Source organism: Tetrao urogallus (assembly GCF_951394365.1).
Source record: "Tetrao urogallus genome assembly, chromosome: 6".
Lineage (NCBI taxonomy): Eukaryota > Metazoa > Chordata > Aves > Galliformes > Phasianidae > Tetrao > Tetrao urogallus.
In genome coordinates, this window is record NC_136819.1 from 27,728,434 (window position 1) to 27,752,769 (window position 24,336).

The 24,336-nt window shown below is 39.7% G+C and overlaps 1 protein-coding gene across 1 annotated transcript in view; it reads left to right on the top strand.

The window, feature by feature from the left end:
- The window catches only part of COX16 (cytochrome c oxidase assembly factor COX16), a gene marked incomplete at its 5' end in the record, with an annotated part of 36,898 nt that extends 20,330 nt beyond the window's left edge, over positions 1-16,568 (top strand). Inside the window, 2 exons of the mRNA XM_079537781.1 lie at positions 3,901-3,963; positions 16,305-16,568. Of these exons, the coding sequence (XP_079393907.1) occupies positions 3,901-3,963; positions 16,305-16,421 (180 nt within the window). The 3' untranslated portion in view covers positions 16,422-16,568. The remainder of the gene's footprint in view (positions 1-3,900; positions 3,964-16,304) is intronic.
- Positions 16,569-24,336: the final 7,768 nt, after the last annotated feature.

Here is a 24,336-nt window from a genome sequence, read left to right on the forward strand (position 1 = left end):
GCAGCATTGCTGTGCAGCATGAGGGAGCCCACAGTTTTAGAAGATGTTCTGTACTCACAGCTTGGCTTGCCCTAAAACCCCAGCCTACAAATAGTGAGAAGGTATGGGTAAATAAAGGATAACTATTGTGAAGGTGGGCTGTCTGAATTACACACCCGGGCGTGCATTTGTTCTGGGTGACAGGATGCTGCCTTGAAAATCAGAACGTGGATCAATTCATTGCTGTCTGAGGACTGAATGGAGGATGACACTGCTCGCCTACTTTAATGCACTGACAGGGGGTAGTGGTGGTGTTCTTTGGGCTCCTTGCTGACAGAGCCATCCTTTGGGTATCTCTGAGGTAAAATAAGCGACGTTCACAGCTCTCGGTCACTGTATTTATTATTTGCTTCTAAACCAAAATGAGCTGTGGTCACTGAGGACTAGCACAGAGCTGTTAGCTAGAGAATTTTTAGTAGTTCTTAGGTTTATAACCATGCCAGGAATATTTGTGTCGCAAATAAAAAATACCCTTTACCCAAGAGAACACAGGGGCTGGCAGCTTCTCACAGCACACTGCAGAAGGCCCCAGCCTGGTAGGGGTCGTGGGCTTGAGGTGTTCCTGCCCGCCTTGAGGAGATGCTCCAGCTCTGCACCCAGAGCCAGGCTTGGAGCTAATTTGAACTGAAAGACTGGAACGTTAGCCTTAACATGAGAAGTGAGCTATCTTCTAAAAGGATTTTAGAGACTTACAGCTTCAAGTAGCTGCCTACTAAGATTTCTAGGCATATTTTTGTGATTTGCTGCCTGAAGTTTTTTGTTTTGTTTTGTTTTTAAGTCTTTCTCTTTGATAATCTTGAGAACCTTTGGAAGTTTAGTAAGGGTAAATTTGAAGGTACGGGAGCTTGTGAGACAAGACAAAATTATAGTTCGATAACTTTGCACTTACAGTTTGTGTTGAGATTTGTCTGTATACCTACCCTTGTGTTTCCAAGAGATGTAATGCAAAATGAACTTGTATAGAGCAACATACTTTGAGAAGGTTTCACTCACGTTGCTATGAGCTCTATGCAGAAATAGTAAGGGGTGAACCCATTTTGGGGAATGGTATCTTTAGTACAGATGTCCAAGCCTTGCTGGTGGCTTCTCATGAAAACTGTCCAGATACTTTTATTGTGCCTTTCAGTAGCTTTTCAGCAATAATTTCAAGATATGCAGTAATTAAAAGAACAACATGCATCTTTGAATTCCATTTTTAGTGACAGAGCTTGGATTTAAATAGATCTTAAAGGAGTATCGGAGATTTGGCCTGACAGGCAATAGGCTGGTGCAAATGGATGTTGTCTTCTGTTACTGACTGCCTCCTAAATGATGGTGCAGAGGTTACTGCCAGTGCCAGGCTGTGAGGGCATTTGGGCTTTGCCCTTTCCCATCAGCTTTATCAATGGGGATTTGTATTCACAGCATAGCTGGTGATTCATTTCAACGCGTGGCTGAATACTTGTAGCTCTTTCAGCAGCACGTGTGTTGGCATGGCAATCAAAATGAAGCAAGATGTGCTTGTGCTTGGCTCTTGAGGAAGGTGTGTAATGTGTGGCACTTCTCTGGTTCTACCCACACCGTGAGTGTTCCTGGTATAATCTGAGATTGTGGTTCTTATTGATGTTAATCTGCCTTTTCAGAATGGCAATAGGACCGTTACGTTTCCTTTTTTTCTTACTGTACTGTCAGAAGGATTACGCAGCATGGTACAAGTGCTGGAAAAGCAGAGCTTCAGAGCACACTTTCCTTCAACTACCCTGTTAGTTCTAAAAATTATTTGTGACCTTCTGTTCAGATTTGGCAACTGCAAAATGGGGCTTTGCAGCCAAGGCCTTAGAGCACATGTGACTCGACTTCAGAGCAGAGTCAAGTGTGTTTTAATTATACATTATAGGTAAGTATGTAGGGAAAGGTAAAGATAAGAGGAAATACATCTTTGCTCCCTGATATTTTTGTCCAACTTCAAACAAAATATCATGTTCTGCAGGTTGGATTTGAGTCTTTTGTCAACTTGTCAAGTAAATATTAAGCCCTTGCCAAGATGTTTGCATCATTTGCCCTCAAGATAGGGTTCAATTGCTATTTTTTTCAGTAAATTAATTTGTTGAATAAAATTTGTGCTTCTAAAGAAGTAGATTTTCTTTGTTTCTTGTTTATTGGATAGTGGTGTTTTTTTCTGAGAAATTTAAACCATGCTCTTTCATTTTTGCATTTTTGTCAGTATTACAAAGATAATGTGGAACAGTTACAAGTTCTGGGATGTCTGGGATGTATCTGCTTTAGCCAGTCTTCTCCCTTCACAGAGGGAAGAATAAATATGGAAGGAAGTGTGAGGACAGAAGGACCTTCACTGCTCGTTTCCTTTCACCTCGTAGGAGTTAAGTTATGGCTGCAGCTAATTAAGTAAAGATGCTGCTCCAACCGTGTTATCTCAGGTGTCTTATTAACTGAAGGGAGAACGTAGGAGGAAATGAAACTCCCTCCTTCTTGCTTCTTCACCTGCTGAAGCATTTATTTCCCCTTGTCCATATGTGTGCTGTGAGAACGCTAAGCGTAACAAATGGTGTTTGCATTTAGTTCTGAACGCACTGAGGTCCGCGATCGCTCTCATCTCAGCAAACACGAGCTCTGCAGCCTGCCTGGCCGCCCAGCAAGGTCCCACTCTGTGCCTGTGATGGATGGGTTTGCTGCTCTAATGAGGCATGGCTGTTGTTGGAGGTCACAGTCACAGAAAGGGAGAGGCAATCTGTCTGCAGTGAAGGGCAGTTCTGTGCAGGCCTTGAATACCAAGGCACAGACATAGCATCTCATTTTTTATTCGGTGTAGGAGACCAATATAGGGCAGAATCTGAAGGTAGAAGCCAGGCAAGTTGTCTAACTTGTATTCCCTCCTTTCTAGACTCATTTTAGACTTTCAAAGCCAACGATGATAAGGATAACTGAGCACTTTTCAATCAGATCAAGAAGTAGCAAATTAAGAGTAACAATTTATGTTGATTGAGTTGTTCATAGTTGGACTAGTGAACCATAGCTGTAGAACTGAACACATTTCCAGTCCCCTCACATATCTATTGGTTTAACAGCATTTGTATTTAAGGTCTAAAAATGAGAATGATTTGTTGTGGTAGATTTGATAGTCTAACTGATTAGCCTAAAGACTGTGTTTGAGTACTGCACATTTGGCTGATTTCTGTTTGAGGAGAAAGAAGACGAAACACTTTCTCTAAGGATGAAGAATGTTTCTGCTCTCAGGCCTTTTAAGAAAGGCTTAGGAAGGGGAGGGATGAGCACATCTCCCTCTGGGCTCAACTGCATGAAATTTATCCACTGTTGTTCACTCATATTTCTGTTCTTGGGTTTGTTCTTTGACTAACTGTAGGTTGGCAGTAATTGCCAACATTGTTGGTATAGAATCAAAGCTAGGAAAGAGCAATGTGTTCTCCAGAAAGTTGGAAATTTGATTTATGTGTAGACTTTGTAAAGCAGAGTGTGTTGTATGCCTGTTCACTGAACACACCATTCAGGAGTAAAATATGTAACATGAAAGCAGTTTTTTCTTTGTTGGTTTTCTTTTGTTTGTTTAAGGCTTTATTTACTTCAAAACTGTTGATCTGAACAGTTTCAGGTGGAAGTATCTAATGTTGTGCAAGTATGGGTCTAATTACAGATGTGCTTCTGGTTTGATATGAAAGTTTATTGACTTGTCTCTTTTCAGCCCAGTTCATCATACTACTGTCTAAACAAACAGCATATATTTGTAGGAGAGGAGGGATTTCATGTACTGATCTATTTGAGGTTTAAATTTCTTTTTTTAAAAAAAATCTTAAAAGCAAACTTTATTTATATTTATATATAAATATATATATATTTGTTTTACAGGTTGATCCTGCTTTGAAGGAAAAATTGAAGCAGAACAATGTGACGTTGGAATCTGAATATAAGGTAAAATAAATCTGTTGCTTGGGGCTCATAACCTTGGCTACCCTTTATTACCCTAGCTGCTGGTGGGGTGGGTCTGTCCCTATCTAAAATTAGATCGGCCATCTGCCTTGGACTCACTGATGTCCAATAAAAATAAGGTTTTATGTAAAGTAAGATTTTTGAACATGCAGTGCTTCTTTCTGAAAACAGCTTTACTTTGATGTCCAGGTGCCTACAAATAAATTTGACTATGTGTGTGGTTTACCTGGTCTATAAAAGTAGAGCTGATGCTGGGCTTAGATGGTATGATTATGTGTATATGTCAACACTTCTGCTACGTAAGTTTTGATGCTCTTTAGCCTGAACAGTGTACTTGATGTGCTGCCTCTTACCATTTTCTTGCTTTTTAAACTTCTGTATAGCTTTCAAACAACCGTGATTACTTTCTCACTATTTCAGGAAATTTTATAGAGAAATATTTCTTTCTTTCCTCCACAGTACATTTTCTTCAAATATTACTGAGCTTCAAAATAGCTATTTTGTCCAGTTTAATATTTAGAGTTTCATAAATCTTCAGGTCTGCAGAAAGCCTTGTTAGGAGAACTGGAAAAAGGCTCCTTGTATCCAGAAGCAAAGCATAAAGCTAATTCAGATAATTTTTAATGTTTTAAAATTGCAGATCAGATGTCTAGTTAACACTTTGTCTATCACCATGGTCTTCCCGGTGATTATGGCATTCAACATTCCTGTCACAAGCCCTTCAAGAGCTTGATTGCACCCATAGCTCTCACACTTAAGTGTCCAAATGGTGGTACGTGGTCTTGCTAATAAAACCTTTCTATTACATTACTCTTCTGTGACTCATCTGTGAAAGAACTCTCAACCTTTTGCACTTTTACCTATGTAATTTTGCAGAACATCTGCCTACTTGCTAGACTTATGACAATGTTTTACCATTACTGAAAATAATTTGGAGCTGTGTTCTATAACAAACTGTGTTCTTTGGTGTGGGAAATAAAAAGTTTTGATCTTTAAGTACATGTGGAAAGCTCAAGTGGAAACTCAACACATACAAATCCAGTCAGTTCTGAATGCCTCTGCAATTACTCTGCATCTCGTTTTCCATAGAATATATGTGTGTCCACTCTGATTCATTTATATGGAAGAACCACAAGCAGTAAAAAGAACCGTATCTCTATTTTACTTGCTGCCTAACCACAAAATCAACTGATCTGTATTCAGATATGCTTAGATTTCTTTCCAACAAGATAAGTAAATAGTTGAAGGGTAATATTTAAATGGCCATAATTGCATCAGCTTTATGGAGAAATCAATGGTAATAGGATGTGGCCCGCATAACAATGTATTACAAGCCTACTCAGGTAATGAGGTTCCTTCCTGATGGACAGAAGTGACAGAAGCAATCTTACTTTTTCTTAATCTAAACTGCTGAGAGTTCTCATGCTGAAAGTTTTCCAAAGCAGTGCTTGGGTTCTAGGGACGCCAGACCAGTATAGGAAAACAAATGGATGTGAATTTCCACATAATTAGAAGAGATCCAGATCATTGTTTTGGTCTCTGGTCTCAACGTGTACTTTACTGCGAGCGCTGACCCGCAGGCAGGAGGCATACTCATTCCTTGCTTCAGTGAAGCTGGCGGAACCACCAGCAGTTCGGCAGTCAAGCGTGTACTTCACGGCCTCTCTGTCACTATTTGACAGTTTTCATCAATACTTACTGCCTCTCTATTCTGATGGACAAAATCTAACCAATCACCGAGTTACCGCTGACATTTAGGAGAGCACTTTTCTGCGGACCCCATGTGGTCCAGCTCTTAAGAACATCTAATTCTATATTTAGGTCACATTGGAGGATTACACTGGTGGCTGTTTCTAAATTTGGTGTGATAAAAGATCAAGGGCAGTTTCAAAAAAAAGTTGCTGTTTTAATATGTGAAGCCTTATTTTATGATATTATTAGCATTATATCTGCAGCTGTTACTGAGGGGACCAAGCCAGCTCTTCTGAAGCATGATTGCTTGATGCATGCAAATGTCCATTGCTCTTCCCTCACAATGACTTTTAAAGTTATCTTCTTGCCCTTACAAAAGTCCACATTTTGAATATATACTGGATTCTTTTAGAATGTAATAATTTCTGCTTAAGGATATACCTTTATTGGATTATTACAGACGACAACAACAGTTCTCCTATTTCATGCCTGTTGAAGTCTGCACTTTTTCTTCAATGTGATGTGGTGGTGATGAGAAAAGATGTAATCACAGATACAATCAACTTACAGCAAGAAAATTAACAAAGATGTTTTTATCATCTTGTTTATTAACTACTACTCCCTCAAACTAAACAAACTTTACCATTTATTCATATAGGAATGTTTTTGGAAAGTGTGCTGATTTGAGCAAGATTGTATTTGCATCTGAATTATGTACTGCATTTCTTGTATCTCAGATCTGTTAGTAATGCCATTCATTATGAGGTCGTACCTCATAGGAACAAGCTACCTTTGCGTGTGTTCTCTGTTGTTTAGGCATTCCTCTCACACACTTGTGTGTCCTCATCCAGCCAATTAGTCCTTGCTGCTCCCTTTTGCCTAATAAATCACAGCTCTGTCCACTAGTGTCACTGGTACTAATGGAAATGTAGTTCTGCTGCTGAGCTGTGCCTTGTAGAACACACTGTAAAAAATGTCAAGTTCTTGACCTGTGACAAAAGTCTAGAGTATTGTATTTGAAAGTGCAAAAAGACTGTTTGGAAGAAAGGGGTAAAGAACTGATTATGGTGATGAGTCACAAACTTTTTGTGGATACCTAACAATCAGAATATATTCCTTGTCATTGCTTAAATGTGATGCCAAAATTGCATTCCTTATTTTGGCATTTTGTTTCTGTACTTTTGTGAAAATAGTGATGTAGTAGACGGTAAAAAAAAAAAAAAATGATCCTGCTTCAAGTCAGTCACATCAGACCCTGAAATAAAGAATTGTTGTTTATGGTTTTTCAAGCAAAAAACCCAACAGCCAATAACAACCTTAAGAAGAACATATTAATAACCTACAGAATTATAATTTTATGATGGAAAAATCAGTTGAGTTTAAACCAGATACGTTTTTAACCAGCAGGAACTGAAGTACGGTTAAATAATGTAAAATTATTGCTGTGAAAATAGTAAATGAGAAGGTAGAGAAGATTGATAAAAGGACATCACAGAGTTTTCTTTTAAATAAGTTGACAGGTTGACATATCTAGGCAATACTGAGTTCTTTTTTCAGTGATCTGGAAAGAACTGTAAAATCATTACTGATGTACAAGTGACACCAAAGTATTGAAGTAGTCAAAGTGTGGCCAGGAAGGTGCTGGGACCTCTTCAGCATTACTTGGTAAGCGGGGCCCATCAAATGAGCGAAGTACTCGTTAAAAAAGCCGCCCTTATCTGTTAAAAAAATGGAAATGCAGGTCAGAGTGGACTGTGTGATGAAATGCAGCAACTCTGGAAAAGATTTAGGAGTCAGTGAATGAATAATTCAGATTGATCTTCTATAGTGGTGCTGTGGCATAAAGAGCTAATTCAGACTTTATAAATATAAACTGGAATGGCAGATAGTAGGAAGAGATGACTTTTACTTCTGAGTATGTTATTGATAAAGCTCGTACTCAAGTGCAATATCTGCTTCTGATGTCCACATCTTGAACAGGACTTTAGTAATCAAACAGGTTGCAGAAAAGGCTGAATATGTGCACTTAGGGCTTGAGAAAATGCCTCAAGGAAACTTTAAAGATTTGAATACTTTTGAAAGTACGTAAAGGAACACTAGTTGTATATAAATACCTTCATTAGAGGAAAGTGCCAGCTATTGATGAGTTCTCTGATGCAACAAAGATAGTAGGAGCAAAGGCCATTATTAACAGATAGGAACATCATTTGAACATAACAGGAAAAAAAAAAAGTCTGGCTTACAGAACATTAAATTGAAAAATTTTAAAGTTTTCAACTGGTTGTGAACTGTTGGGCTTGGCACGGGATAAGTGAGTAGAGTACAGTGCTGTGTGATTGTCTAGAGAACACTACTCCTGGTTTAATGTATCTGAGTGGTTTGCAGATTTTGTTCCTCGTAATTTGATAGATCAAATAAAGGTCAGTGTAAGCTCTGAATGGACGTCTCGCTGTTTGTCTTGAGAATTATAGCAGAGGTATTGCAATGGCAGCGCTGAAATGTTTATCCAGGACAGTTAGAAAATCAAAATCAGAGGTATGGTGGGGTGGTTTGGGACTATAACCTGTGTATTTACTGTCTTAAGAGTATTCAGTAGATACATTAGAGGTACGGATGGGAGGACTGTACTGGAAGATAATTCAGCAGAGGCTGAAATCTGCAAGCATCTTGTTGGTTCCCTGGTTGATACCAGAGGATTACTGACTTTGTTGTTATTGTTTGAGAATTAATGGATTGGCCTGTTTGATTGATTTACCTCAGTGTCTGTGAGCTAAATGCTAGTGGCTATGTATCTTGAGCTGTTTAAGAGATGTTAAAAATATTGGGGAAGAAAATCCACGCTGGTTTATGACACCAAGTGAGATGAGATGTTGTTCCTTCTTCCTTTAAGCCCTTCCCATCTTTTCTTTGTCAGAGTGTTGTTAAGCAAAGCTGCTCCAGACAGTCATGGGTTCTGCCTGTCTTCCAGGCTGTACATTGGACAAGCACTGGATGAAGCTGTTTGCATTTCAGTTACTCCAGTGTAAACTGAATTGGGGACTCTTTTTTTCACTGTAAGTCCTCATCACTTCTGGTTTTGTAGAGAAGGACAAAGTGGTGTTAGCTTGCCATAGAGACTGCCGTGGACAAGACAAGGGAAAGATTTTGGTTAAAAATACCTTGCACTAGGAGTTTTATTCTGAGTGTGTATGCAATCCATACCCAAGCAGTTTTCTCCTCCTTCTTGCACTCTCAAAGCTCTTGTGCCTCAAAATGTGATTAAAAGAAACTGAACAAACAACAACAATCAGATAAAGGTGGAATTTAGTGGTGGGTGGAATAGGTTCTTAGGAAGAGGTGCTGTGAGAAAGCTTTCATTCAGAAAGAGACACATACCTCCTGAGGAAAGCTCACAGGACATCACTTCCTACTGGCCTTATTTCTGGAATTCATCTTTGCAAACAGTCCTGTAATATTTTTTTTTCTACTCATTTTTATAGCATATCTCTTTGCATGGGATTCTCAGTAGGTATGAATTGTTTCTTTATGTGTATTGCATCTGCGTGTTTCTTAGCCCTGTAAGATGATGATGATTTCTCATAGGTAAAAACCAAAGTAAGGCAGCTAACAGTGCAGTCTGGCAGCAAACTGGACTGCAATGTACACATATGTTGAACAAGTAATCTCTTCTCCTTTTTCCAAAATAGAATTCTTTGTAACTGCCTGCATCCTTGTGTGGCTTTTTAACCCAGAAGAACAGAGCAGCTCTCATCATGTTAGGGCCAACTCTGTGTGTTCTCTGTCAACAAAAGTTTTTTGTTTTTTTTTTTAAAAGAGTAGGGAAAGTGACATCCACACAGCACAACTGAATTTGTTCATTTATGGTCCTAGAGGAAGCAGCTATCTCCCAGGCAGTGCTGGGAGTGTTCTTCTGAGGAGCTGACTATGTAGAAATGTAAAGCACATCTGTCATTACTGGGCCTCCAGTGGGGAATTGCTAGATCTTTGGTATGAAATAACTCTAAAGTAGCTTTTAATACAGTGTATGGGAATTTAGCCATGCCATTGAGGCTTTATACATTCCTTGCATTTACTACCTCTGAAGTGGATACAGCAAAGCAGATAGTGTTTATGGAATGGACAAAAAAAGAAAAGGGAAAGCAAAACTAACATGAAGTGGCCAATGAAAAGCCACTTTGCCAGGTCACTGAGATAAGAGCTTCCTTAGAAACTATCTGGAATCTGGAAGTCAAAGAATACTGTGACTGCCAGATGATGCCCATATAGGCGCTCCAGCTGTTTGAAAGACTTCAGAAGGTTGCTAGTACAGTTCTCACATGTTTTTTCCTTACTTTTCAAATTACTGTAGACCATCTTTATGTAGCACTTAAACAGTACAAACATACTGTGCATTGCAAGTTACTGACAAAGAGTGGGATGCTGATGTCTTAAGAGACTTATTGATCAAGCAGGAGAAGGAGATGGTGCTGGAGACTGATCATGGATACTGGAAGTTTTTAATGGAATAATCAGGTTCTTAATAATTGAGTGGTCACATTCCCTGTTTAACCCCAGGCATTGTGATGTGTCTGGTTAGAGTTGAGTTTTGTTCATTGAGCAGTTACAAGGCTGAATGAAATGCTGTTAATGTTTCGATCTGCGGTGCTCCGTCCTCTCATGGCATCTTCCCAGCAGGTCAATGAGGCAGGCAGCGTTCACTGTGCCATCATACAGCTCAAAAATGAAAGTGGAGGAGGTTCAAACCTGAAACATACTCCAACCAAAGTAATACCCCAGAATTCACCTCCTAAAACTTCCTCTTTATTCTTGGAAAAATTCAGATAAGTTCTTCAGTCATTCTCAGCTACAACATTTTGAGGGCCCATTGGTACAGACGAATTGAATGGTATATTTTCAAGCTACTTGTTTACTATGCCGTCAGCAGTATTGCTGAGAAGTATCTTTACTGACCTTGGCAGTACAGTGGGGCACCAGCACCCATATCAGTGTCCTCATCAAACATCTGCCCAATAACACAAATCAAAAGTTGCCATTGATGTCATTAGAAAAACTATTTTTGGCTGGAAGGATTGAAGTTGCTCTGCTAACAGCTGACCAAAGCCATAGTTTTTCAAAGAGAAAAGCATTCTGCTTAAGCATATAAATTGACAAGCGAGTTCTGGAAGAGAGATGTATTGAAAATCAGCAGGAAGGTATAGAAGAGAAAGGAAGTTGTAAAGAACAGCATCTCTGTGTGCTGCCTGAGCTGGCTAAGGCCAGGATAGGGGCGGTGCTGTGTGCGACACAGGTTGAAATCAGGAGCTTGGAGAGCTACACTAGTTAATGCAGTTGGCTGCTGATTTGAAAGAGTGTGTTACTTTGAGGTAGTCATGTAAAGGCTTCGCTTGAAGTTTAATTTGACATTATTGTTGTATAGTTATTCTAGTTGTTTCTTTTCTTATTTCCACACACTGGTGTTAGTTTCGCAGTTTCACAGCACCTGATCATTTCTTCTGCTGGTGGTCTCTTAGCCCTTTCCCTCTGATATTCGTTACAGCTTTTTTTTCTCTCACATAAGAAGCCTGTAAATGCCTAGTTTTCATATCTCTTCAGAGGGAAAAACACCAGGTGGGACTTGTAAGTCCAGTGTATTTCGATCCTTGTACAATGCTTTTTGGTTTAGATGTTCAAGAGGTTTTTTTGTTTTTTGTTTTTTGTTTTTTGTAATTGTTAGGCAGATACATTTTGCCAAACTTTAGGTACACATAGTGAAAAAATAGTTCACACTTGAAAGTGTATTTATAATCCAAGTAAGATACGTGAAAGAAACCTTCTCTGTGTTGCCAGCTTAAAAATTCAGCAGGCGTTTGTGGGCTCCAGACAGGGACAGGCTGTGGAAATGCATCTGCTCTACCTCCTAGGCACAGACCTAGAGGGTTCAGGAGTGATTTGTTGCTCTTACTGCACTTCTGCACTGCAAAAGATCTTGGATCTCCTTCAGCCAAGCTCAGCTTTCAATAGTTGAAAGAGAGCTTGCACACATCCCAAGTGTCTGTCCCTCTTTTAGAGGGCTCTGCTGCAGAAACCAGGACAGACCTTTGCAGAGTTCATTATGATGCAAAGTTGGCAAGATAAGACACTTAACATCCAGAAATTTCTCACTGCTGTCAGCTTGGCTAAGTCTCCTGAAGTGTAAATTCATAAAATAAACCTCAGTAAGCAGCTTTTTACTTCCAAGCGCAAGTTAACCATAGCTTAATAAGACTTCCATATACCAGGGAAGTAGAAGCCATGCTAAGTGTACTTCATTACTTAATTCACTGTGGAATTTGCTGAATTTTGGACGTTTGATTTTGCGGGTGTAGTAAAGAACTTGGGCTGTTCTTTATACGTTGAGTATTTCAGAGTTTCAATTTTGATGAAGGAAGAAACAATAAAGCGAATGACCCATGCAGCTTGAATTCTCTTGACTTCGTCCATACTGCTCTGTAAATTCTTTGAACCCAGAAGTCCATCGTGTGTGCTGTGTGAGTGTGATGCATACATAGCAAGTTATTTCGTGAGATTTAGTGTGACTTCCAAGATTTTCATATTAAGAGTAAAGGGGGAAGTCATGGCAAAGTTGTGTAACCATATAGTTCTAACCAACTACCTTAATTGTTTGTTTTATTAAGTAATTTGTATCACTGTAGCATCTTCACACGAGATTATGAGTGCACTCTGCAAACGTTAAACTTGATGATACCTCTGAGACGAAGGCAAGCATTTCTCATTCTTCAAATTGGGAAAAAAAATGTAATAGACAATTTGGCATTGCAAATAGATGGCATCCATGATACAAATCCTTTACAACATTGCCAACTAAAGATATTTCTGTTCACTCTCAATCCTATGATTCCTTCTGCCATGCCAGTTGGAGAGTTTGCGTAGTCTTATGCTTAAATAGAGTTAATTTCTAAACAGTATATCCCAATGTAGTTCAGTCTTTCTGATTTGGGGCACAGCCCCACAGTGCTGAATTGTCCAAACTAAGGGGAAAATAACCTATGTAGAAAGAGCCTCTTAACCAAGCTCGTGCTAAGTTAATTGTTTGTGCTGTAGGTGAATAGCATTGGGTCCTACCGAAGGTAGCAACAAGAACTCTGTTGGTTTCATCTGTGTGGATTTTGCCAGTCTTCAGCAGCTAAAAAGATAATTAAACCTGTGGAGACTTAAATGCAAAAACTTCACATTTCTTCCCTTACTGAGCAAAAAATATTCTGGCCATAGCATTCAATTTCCTAATACACTTATGTATAACTAATACAAAAACTAAATATTCTCTAGTTGGAAAAAAAGAAAGGTACCTCTTTTTAATCTTAGGAATGCTAATTATAGATAATTAAATCACAGATAATTGAATATAAAATTTTGTTGCATCCTAAGCAAAGTGAGTGAAACCAAGATTTTATTATGAAAATGAGATGTCAGAGACATGGCTCTGGGAAAAATGCTGTGGAAAAAATGATAATAAAGCCCGAGAAATGTGATGATAAACTTGAGGCTTTCAGTCCCTCTGGAGGAAATATAGTATAAACCTTAACTCTGCACGTCTGCATCTCTGTGTCAGAATGGAGCTCTTCAGTCTATCTTTCATGGACTTCAAGTTGTTTTGACAGTCTAGCAAGAACAACCAAGCTTAATGCATTTCTTTCATTGCTTCTCAGCCATAGTATGTTCTTCCCTGGCTAAGCTTTTATCTGCAAATGGGGTTGCTTACTATAATAATGGGAAATAATTGTCTCTTTGAATTAGAGTTATTTCTTTCTGTGGCACTCGTCACAGAACTTATTGCAACGCGCTATGCAATAAACAGGATTTCACATGTAGGAAGCAGACTACAGCCAAACTTTTATTGCAAGTGGCAACTCATCATTGCAGCAAGGCTCTACACGTATTTTTGCCAATTTGGGTTTGTTGTGGCCTGACAATGATCCTGCAGGAGTAGAACTCAAACTCTTAAAAAAATTATTTTACTGTAAGGTTTACAGAGGATTATGGCTTTTACTTACTAACCAACCAGCCAGATATTTGAACCAGCAGCTCAGAAGTGAAGGCTTCTTTCTGTCCTGTGCGGTGCACTGGTGCCACGTGGGCTGTTTAACAAAAGTTTTAAAAGTCAGCTGTGTTGCAAAGAGTTGAATGTTCTTTTTTATTCACTGTGCCTGCCTGCATAACTGCATTTTTTCTTGGATTTACAGCTTCTGTCAGTCCTGTACTTTTAAGAGGCAGTTTAGCTGATTTAGGAAGTGAATCAGTAGATTTAATGGACTACACTGATCTTACTTTAAACAGCTAATTTTCATTATCCCTGGGGCTATTTGAGACGAGCAGGGAAAGTGGGGCTGGTCTGATCTGATTACATTTCATTGTAGTCTCCAATGATTGACTATTTAGTACATTTGACTGGGAAAAAAAGCTTTTCACTTTTAAAACTGCCAGACTGTATGGATTTAGTAAAAGCTGGAGATGGCTTACCATCTTTATGGTGAAATTAGGTGGGCACAGTACAGGGGTCTAAAAATAAAAAAAAAATAAAACCAGTCCAGTCAGGTTCGCTTCAGTTGGAAAGAAACCCTGCCATCATGCCTGAATTCTAAGAGTGTGATGCGGCTTGGGTAGTCTGAAGAAGCTTTGTAGAGGGAAAGAAGTTACCTTTTATGTAAATATAAAGAAAATAAATAAGAAAAATGTTTCTTTCTGCTTCAATAGACTCTTTAATTCTTTGTGTTTTAATTGACAAAAAAAAACCGTACATACATCTCATCTGCGCTGTAGTTTGAGGCAATTGCATTTACTGCAGAGAGCTGTGGTAGCTTTATTCTGTCACTAGATCACAGTGTGTTTTCCAGCTGCTTTTACTCTTTCCATTGGAAGAGTTTTATAAACTCTTTGAAAAGCCATTGTGAATTTCCAGGGCAGATTAATACAAACTTTTGGTAAGGTTCTCCAGTATGCATCTCTCTCTTGATACACTTACATAGTGTATCTTTGGGTTTTACACGCTTTGTGGTATATATTTTAAATGCTGTTTCTTGTTTGGACTTTGGGAGCTGAGCACCCTTGGGAATAGTTTAGAACTTCACAGCTGTGTGGTACCTCTGTGCTTAATAAAATCAGCAGGCCTGCCATATGCTAAAGCACAAGGTTATTTTTAGTGTAGTTTCCTTGAAACTGCTATGAATCAGGTGTTAAAGTCTGAATTTGCACAGTGGATAGTTGCTGATGCATGGGATGATGCATCCCTTCCCTGAGCACCCTCCTTCTCCCTCTTCCTAGGTCAGCATGGATCCCTTCCAGCTGAAATCAAATAGCAGCTAGTTATAAGATGTATAAATAGTGAGGGCCATGCTTCAGAAAGACCCGTGCCAGCTCCACTATATGAGAAACTCAGCTGCTTCTACCTTGGGAAAGTCTGCTGTGTCTGTGTTCTCGTAGATCTTCTGTTGAGCGCTGCCTAATTTCTTTTGATATCTGACAAAACTTATTGCAAATTGTAGAAGTGGCAGAAAACTTTTATGTAACATGAGCTCATAGTAGCAGGTCTGTTATAGCTGTTGAATTGTTCTGCAGTTATTTTTAAAGTCCCTTAGTATTTGCATGCAAATTAAAGCAAATTAAACTACAAGCTCAAATTAAACTACATCGCTCCAAAAGCAATGCCTCCTATTTATTTCAGTGCAAACTACAGCAAGTAAAAATAGCACAGTAGTACTGTTTGGTAGAGCAAACTGTCATCTACAGAGCATTGGGTGGGGTTTGCACTCTGGGTCTGCACCTGCTAGGTACTTCTGCATCTCTCCCAGACTGTGGAGGTGAGTTCCAACAGCAGCAGCTTCCTCAACAGCAGCACTTGATGGGTGAAGCTAGAGGGGCTCCTCTTCCTCCTTTTTGCTCTCCCCTCAGGCTAGATAAAGACTGTGGTGAGTACCTCATCTGAGTGGGGATAATAGGAACAGGTAAGGAGATCATTTAAAATCTAACTAGTTTTTAAGTATATGCTAACAGCCTGGCCAGTAAGCACATCCTATGTACGACTTTGTGAGAGGCCTGTGTCTATTGGGTACCATAAAAGCTAGGCAGCAGAAAGCGTCGTGCACTTCTCTCCACTTTAAAACTGCATGGATTTGAGGGAATTGCACTGTTACTGTCTCTCATAGTGCTGGATGATTCCTCTTTTCCAGCAAGATTTGTATCTGTGCTGACAGAATACTTCAGGTCAGCACTAAAAGTGATGCAGCTGTACCAATGCTTATCGCTCCCAACTCAGGCAGACTTGCACATGAGGAACTGATCTGGAAAACAAGGTGAGCGAAGAAAGAATGAATACAAAAATGTTTTCAGTCATGTTCAGATGCTGTAGGTCTTCCTATTCTACCTCTCCTTATCTGTTGATAAGCAGTGGCAGTAATGCCACCTTAATCATTTATTAGCTATATGAATACTTCCAAATTATTTCTCTTTGTTGTTGAACAACTTTTGGAGGGTGGATGACAGTTCTTCACCCCGATGGTGATGCTCTGTCTTGCACAGATAGAAAACAGTTCAGATTAATGCATATTTTAAATCATAATGCTTTCAAGGTGACACTTCTGTTTGATGTTTATATGCAGAAATTGGAAAAATCTGACTTGGATAACTGGGAGAACATTAGAGGACCCCAGCTGTGGGAAGATTCCAGGACCGTTCAGAAGCAACGGCGAGAGGCTGCCCGTCTCAAGACAGAGTGATTGAGCAAGCCTGCTTTGCTGCCTACGGAACCAAGTCTCAGGCTGGACTACCTTATGTTCTAAACCAGCATCAGGAACAGATTTGGGATGGAGGAATTGTCCTGAGCAATTCATGCCAATATGTATATAACTAAATGCGAGATCAAACTAAAAAGCACTATGTTGTATGAAGCTCTTTGTTTGCTTCTGTTTGCACAGAATTCCACAGGCTGTATATGAGAGTTCTCAATTAAAAAACAAAACAAAACAAAAAAACTGATTTTGGGAATATCACAGTTTTTCTTTTTCATTGTTTTTTGACAACCACAGTTCAAAAGAGAGGTTCTTCAGCAAGAGTTCACATTTCAAGAGTCATTTCTCAGTGCCACAGTGAAAACAACAGTGCTGTCATCTTGATGTGTGTGACCAGATAAGTGCTGCTTTGGAGAGCCCCTGCATGACTTCAAGCTCTTAAGCTTGTCAGGGACTCCACAGGCATATGAACTGTTCGGAAACAGTGAGCTTGTTTTTGGCTAAATAATGTTCTTATGTTTCATTTTCAGGAACTTGTCTATACAGGAGCATGTGCAGAGTGTCAGCTGGTAATTGGTCAAGTAGCATTTATTTAGCTGTGGGCTGATTTTTTTATTAGTTTAACTATCAGTGTCTGCATGCAGGCAAGACCTTTGTGTTGGAGCTTCTCAGCTTAAGTTACCAAGACGTGTGCAGTTTTCATGTGAGCAAGCATTGCAGCAGCATCTTCCTGAAGTACTGCGTAGTGGTAAAGGGCATCTTATGTGTATGATTACATGCATATTTGTGCACATGCTCAAAAATGCTTACCTTTTGATGAATTATTCTGAAACATCTTTTTGTCTTTGCTGTTTATTTGCTATTAGAGGAGGATATGCTTCTTCGGAGGAATAGAGCACTAGAGCACAAATTAACTGTAGATTCTGGATTCAGAGTATTCAGTGATGCCTATAGATAAAACCTTGGGAATTCACAAACGTGTGGTTATTCTCTCTGCAGGGGATTTGTGAAATGCAATCGAAATGTCCTTTTGGACACTTTATTTAGGGGTAGCTTCCTTGTGCTCATGTAAATCTTCCCTCAGCATGTAGTTTTTTCAGTCTCTTGTGATAAGGTCCAGTCTTTCAGGAAGAGAAATCTACCTTGATTTTTGAAGAGTTTGAGGAGCAAGTCATAAAGCAGTAAGTAAAATGACTTCGCCATGTTTTCTGCAGGTTTTCTCCTGACAGAGTTGTGAAGACCATCAGAATGTGTATCTCATTTGGAACAAGGCTGGAGCTGTGTGTTTGTGCGTTTCCCTGTGCAGAACCATAAGTACCTTTGCTTCTAAGTAAATGTGCTAGCAAATAACCATGAGAGGACCAAGAGGAGCAGTACAAGACAAGGCAAATGTATGTGCCATAAGGAAATTATTATAAAATTATTATAAAAACCAAGAATATGGGGACATTAAGGTTTGCTATAACTAGAGAAGAAGGAACATTTCATTGTTTCTACATTCTTTTTTACCTGCAAGTTAATACGATGTTCTCGGGCGAAGAAGATATAAAATAGCACAAATAAGGAGCAACTCAAACTACTAGCTTGCTAAGCATCTTTTCAGCTCCTAAATTCAAATTCTGGTGCAGCTCCACTGGCAGCAGCAAGATTGATTGCTCAGAGTGCAGTACGTGCAGTGACAGCCTTCCCTGAGCTAGAGCTCCTACTAACGCTAGCACCATGGCAGCTGCAAAGGTGCTAGCTGGGCCACTGGAATTGCTTCCTTACATTGCATGGCGTAGACCCATCTTAAGTGGATTCTTCAGATTAATTATGTCTATTCCAGAGGAAGTGTCTTCCTTTCCCAGCCTTGACTGAAGTTACCTTTATTTTGCAGATGGTGAGGAATCAGTAGCTTCCAGTTTTGCACACATTAGGTGTGATACTACCCCTGAAATAAGCACGTGGCTTTCTAAGAACAGCACATAAGAGAAGTTACCTCTTCCCTCATGGGAAGAAGAAAAGATATTTCTCTTTGATGAAGCCCTTATGTGTATCACGTTCCTTCATGGCCAAATCACACACTGAAAATAACCCATGTATTTTTAGGAAATTGATACGAGGGATATTTTGGGATCAGTAATCTTATTTTAACATTTCTGGAATGTGGTTGCAGTTAATTCTGTGGAGAACACTTTTAATGTTGTGATGTAGGACCCAGTTTTGGCTTTTGATATTTCTTTGTGGGTTGCAATGTTCCCCTACTTCACTTTCACAGGTATTGTATTTCTTATAATTTCCAAGGGCATATTTGTAACTGCCTTTGAGATGACATCTCTGGAAAGTGATGGAATTATCTTAGCACAGAAATGATATGCAGTTGGAAAACATTTTAACTTGCCCCTTCTCTTTAAGATACACATGAAGCGATAGTCGCAGTTGGACTGAATATTTAGTGATCTTCCACTTAAAAAATCCCATTTATTCCCCCCACCCCCTTTTATTTGTTTTTGAATTAAAACAACAAAAACAAAACAAACAAAAAAAAGCCATCAGTGACATTTGGCAGCTTCAGAAGCTGTCCTTTTCATAAAATGGGTAGAGCTGCCTCAGGATTTTTGCCTTATTGCCATGCATTTGGACGACAGCCTCGTGTTTTATGCTGTGCTTTTCTCAGCAACAGAATTGGAAATAATACTTATGAAAGTACCAGACTGAGAGACACTATTAAAGTCTCTTAAGTTGTCGCACATCCTGAAATAGAAGACACTCCAGAAATAAGGAGAATTGTAGTTCGTAACACAGAGGCAAACATTTGTTGGTTTGGGATTCATGCTTATTTTGATTGGTTTTTTTTTTTGTTTGTTTGTTTTTGTTTTGTTTTAATTATCCTTCTAAAAGCCACTTCTGATCATCTCTAGGGTACCTGGAAACAGCCCTACCAAGTTCCTGATTTGTCAATCTAAGCATCCAGCACCTGTTGCTGAGAGTCCAGAGTTGATGAATTACAGCTGTCTCCAGGATCAGGAGAGCTTTAGCAGAGGGTTAGAGGAGGTGGTCCCTAGAGGTCCTTTCCAAGGCTCTGTGAATCTGTGAGCTCAGTGTAGCACCAGTGAGTGTCCAGCTGGATGGTTGCCAGCTGTTAGCACTGTTTCAGCAGTGGGGACGGCAATGAAAAAGAAAAGTTCTGTTCTGGGCAGCCATGCACAGCTGTGATATCACAAAATGAAGAGCGTCTCAATCAGCTCATGGGCAAATGGTGGTGACTGTGTTGAAAAACAATGTTTTGTAGCTGAGAATTTGCTCTATCAAATAGTGTTACTGTGTTCTTTGTAACTGTTGTGGTTTGCGTGGAAACAAATAGAAGGCATTACTTTTTGAGGGACCTAATGAGAGATGAGTGGTGGAACTTATAAAGCAGACTACAGAATGCAGAAACTTCTTAACAATGTCTTAGATACACCCCACCAGCAGGTGGGGAGCAATCCTGACAAACAGGATCGGTAACACTGATCGGTGCTGGCAGGAATGCGTGCACAGTGCTGAGCACTCACATCAGGAGAAACCCATTTCTGCACAGAGAAGCAGTAACCTGGGGTGGTTTAAAGGTGAGCATTCTGTGGAAGTTTTACAGTTAACTGTGTGTACACTGTGTACTATGTTTATAAGTGAAACTTAAAGCAGTATGTTTCACCTTCTGAAATCCTTGTAATTCTCGATGATCTTGGATTTGCTTTAAGTTGCTCTGTTTGAACTTCCAGCACAAGCCCAGGAGAAGCTGCGTGTTGATTTCCAGCATGTTCGATGAGCTTTTCTTTCTGTAAGAAAGAGGAAAGCCTAAGTATTATCCTTCAATTCAAGCGATGTTTCTTACGGGAACTGGAGAAAAATAAGGAAAAAAAGTGTTGGCCTAAAGTCTTAGAGAAAGCAGAAAAGCTATTTTGACCTGAAGATGAGCACAGAATTTTCCATAATTTTCTGGCTTTGGAAAGACTGCTTTTTCTCAGTGTTTTCAGTGGAAAGTTTCTTTTCATCCTTCATTGGAGTAAGGTTCTCAGTAAACATCCCCTGTATTTTAGCCTAGCTAACTACAGATTTGTATTCAAAGTAAGGTCATTGCTGACTGTTGGGCCTTCTTTTCCTATGAGGACTTGCAGCCAGACGCATCCAAAGTCTGGACATGGAAACAAGAACTCCATACAGATGCTTTTCTTAAACTCTTCCTTACCCCAGGAGAACCAAAGCAGTCTTTCCTACCGCTGGAATCAGACCGACTGTATTTTCATGCTGAACATGTGCAGTTAAAGTCCTCCTTAGCACAGACAGGTAATTAAAGTTTCATCCGCACCATCTCCTGCTTGGGAGGTGTGCTAAAATTAAATTCAACCAAAGGAGCAGCTGTTAGTGCTGCAGAAAGGCCATGTAAAATACATTCATACATTGCAAATGTGAAAAGTAGAATGTGTCGTGGTCACAGGTCATTTGAGGGAAAAAATAAACAAACTAGCAATAAGGCAGCACTGTGTATTACCCGTCTCTGCGGGAGAAATTTATGTGCTTTCACCCAGCATGCTTGGGGTCAGGCTTGATGTGCTTTAATTGATGGACAAATAGTGTATTTAATTTAACATTTAGCCATCTGTCAAGGTGGCAGATGAAATCCTTGGCGTTGATACTGACTCTACTGTGCATGTTCTGCGTGAAATCCTTTCTGTTATCAGTTGAGGAGCCCCAGTGGCTCCCAGGAGTCTTGCTTAATCCCAGGAATAATCAGAGAGAAACCCATCAGTCTGTCCTCTAGATGCATTCTCTATTTTTCCTCCTTTCTTCCAGCGTTCTTGCTGAAAAGTAACAGCTCAGGTTCTGCGCTGCTTATTTCTAATGGAGCTGATCGCAAAATGTCCTCTGCTTTTTTTAGTGTTCACTGTCTATTGAGAGTTGAAGAATAGTGGTTTCTAAATTAATTTGAAGATGTCCTGTAAAATGTAAGCTCTGAAACACAGCCCCATTATTGTATCCCCTTAAGTATGGCACCCTGCATACACTGGGTCTCTTTTTATCTTTAGATACACAATGCTTTGCTCTCTGTTTTATGTACAAAGGAAATTAAATGTATTTTTTTCTATAAAAGATGAGATCTTCATCCATCACCAGCTGTCAGCTCCTAATAATGTTGCCCAGAGAAGTGTTATCTGTGATTTAGTGGCTTTAGTGGACTATCTTTTGTTGAATAGAGGATGGCAGAATAAAATTTCAGCTTAATATAGCTCTTTTCATACTCCCTCTGAATAACAGGGGAAAGGAGGAGAGAAAGAGCAAATAATCTTGGCTTCCCAGCTCAAGTTTCTTCTGTTTTACAGTACATAGGGCATTTTAGAAAAGGAAAGAAAATAAAAAGAAACTAAGAAAAAATAATTTAAGAAGTGGAAAGAAGAAAAGCTTAGGGACAAAAATAGTATTAGAAAACAGAGTGTTCTTTCTGACTGGTCCCTCTGGATAGAGGAAAGAGGAAAATCATTTCTGTCTTAGGAAGAACTTCTGGGCTTAAAAATGCTCTTGTCTCAAGTCAGAATGAAAAGTCAGGTATTGTGTTTTGAAAGGCGGTGGTTTTATAAATGATTTTGAGTGAACAGTGATGTTTTATTTTGCTTTTTGTGTTTTCCTGTTCTTGATTCTTTTTTCTCAGGGAGCTTTAACTTCAGTAATGAAAAGCCACTGGTCTTAAAAGCATATTTTTCGCTCAAAAGAACATCAACACAGAACGTTTCAGCAATTTCCAAAACTTTTCCCCCCCCAGAAAATATTCTCAGTAAGAGTGATGTAACAACATAGGTTCCTCTCAATGAATAGGTTACTAAATGTCAATCAACCAGATAGGTTATTTTTCTGTGATACATTTTTGAACCAATTGCTGTAGTCCATTCCTCAGTTAATTGGTGAATCTGTGTCTTTCATGCTCACTGTGTGTGTAGCTGCGCACATTGTGGCTGTGCACAGGAGTGTTATCCCCACACTGCACAGGGTAAGCTGCATGCTTGCAGTTGACAGGGGTTTTGAAGACCTTTTCTCTACTGTCTCCAATGTTCTGCTCTCCTGGCTGATGATACTGTGGCTTTTACGTCAGCTGAGATGTTGTGTCTGAAAACAAGTCCTTCTGTCTCCCTCCTTTCACTAAAACTGCAACCTAAATTTATTTCTGTTCATTTTGTCTTAAATTATGTCGTTTTGTATTAAGTATTTCAAGCAGAATTCACATGTGCTGTAATATAATAAGAAGAAATCCAGCATTTTTCATAGTCTCAAAAGGGCACTACGCGTGTGTAAAAGATAGGTGTATGTTTTCCATCATTTTAAATTACTTGTTGGAGGGGAACTGTTAGGTCAGGGCTTGAGCTGGTGATTAAGCACCTGGTGAAGCAGTGTGTGGTTGGCCCAGGGAGCGCAGGCACATTGCTTGCACCTGTGCTTTGCACATGGGCAAAAGGAGTGGACTCAGGTGGGAGCTGCCCTGCACTCATATAAAGGCCAGCCACTGAAGGAAGAGCATCTCTTGCACCTAGGCTGCTACCTGAGGAGTGCTGCATTGCTAGAGAGCCCCTTCACCAGTTGGGTGAGTTCCAGTCTCCTTTTTGTTTATGTTTATTGGCCTACCCACAAGTACTTTACCTGGTATCGCCAAGAACCTGTCAGAAGCAGTTCTGCTTCTTCATAAACAGAATACCTGTCTAGCAATGAAGTGATTTTCAAGCGTGGAAAGACTCCGGTCTGCTCGTGCTTATATGTTTGACGTAACTATATTCCATCCAATCTGGGGTCAAGTCTTACTGCTATTTGGCTATCCACCCCACTGCAAATGCTTTTTGCCATGCAAATGTGTATTCTTGGTGCAAAAGTCTGAAATTGCACACTTGTTTGGTCTCTGTGCTCCCTGTGAAGTGCAAACATGCTTATTGGTTGTGCTGAACTAATAACAAAATCATGAACTCAGGGCCCTGTGAATGGGACTACGGGCTCCGAATGAAGTTTGAAAATCAGAGCATGCTGATATTACTTTAAATTTCTTCTTTTGAAAAGCTCTGAGCTTCTTGACAACTCAGCCTCCTTTAGGAGCAAAAGTTTTGCTTAGAACATCCTCCAGCTAGACTACAAGTTGCATGGGCGGTAAGGTCAGTGGATCTATCTCCACCAAGTCAGCAGGGAACAATAAAAAGATATTTTCTGCCATTAAAGATAACCTTGTGTACTGCAAAAGCAAGAAGAGTGTGTCAGCAAACTGGCCCTGTGAGAATAGTTTATTGATGCTGCTTGAGGTTTCTCATAACATGCAAAACAGCGTTATTAGGACAGTAGAAAACTGGGTACAGACCTTTCAGGATTATGTAATAAGAGCAGATCAAATACCATCTGCCTAACTTGAGAAGTTCTGACTTCTGTTCCAAGGAGGCTTGCCCTGGCTCTCCTTGGCAGAGTGCGCAGAGGCAGCTGCTGATCGCTTTTGTCCTCATCCCATCACCACTTCTTGCCCTTTTGGCTGAGATCAGATGCAGTCCCAGGCCAAGTCCTGACATGTCCTTGGCGTGTCTCTGGGAACTTGCAGCAGTCCAGGCTCAGTGACTTACTGGCTCTTTTCCATCTCTAACTACTGTCATTCCTGCTCCATAGGAGACCTGACTTAGATTTAGAAGTCAAATTTTTAATTGTTATTTTTTTTTTAAGAAGTCAACGCTTCAGATAAGTCTCCCCCTGAGGACTTTGTGTTCGTACATTGGTGAGGTTCTGGGACCAGGCAAAAAACAAAACAAAACAAAAAAAACATCTCACCCAAGAAGCCCTTACAATACTACGATGATAATACAGTGGTAATACTCCCATATTTTTCAAGTTTTGGTAGTTCCTGAACTTCTGAAATCCAAACCGAAGCACC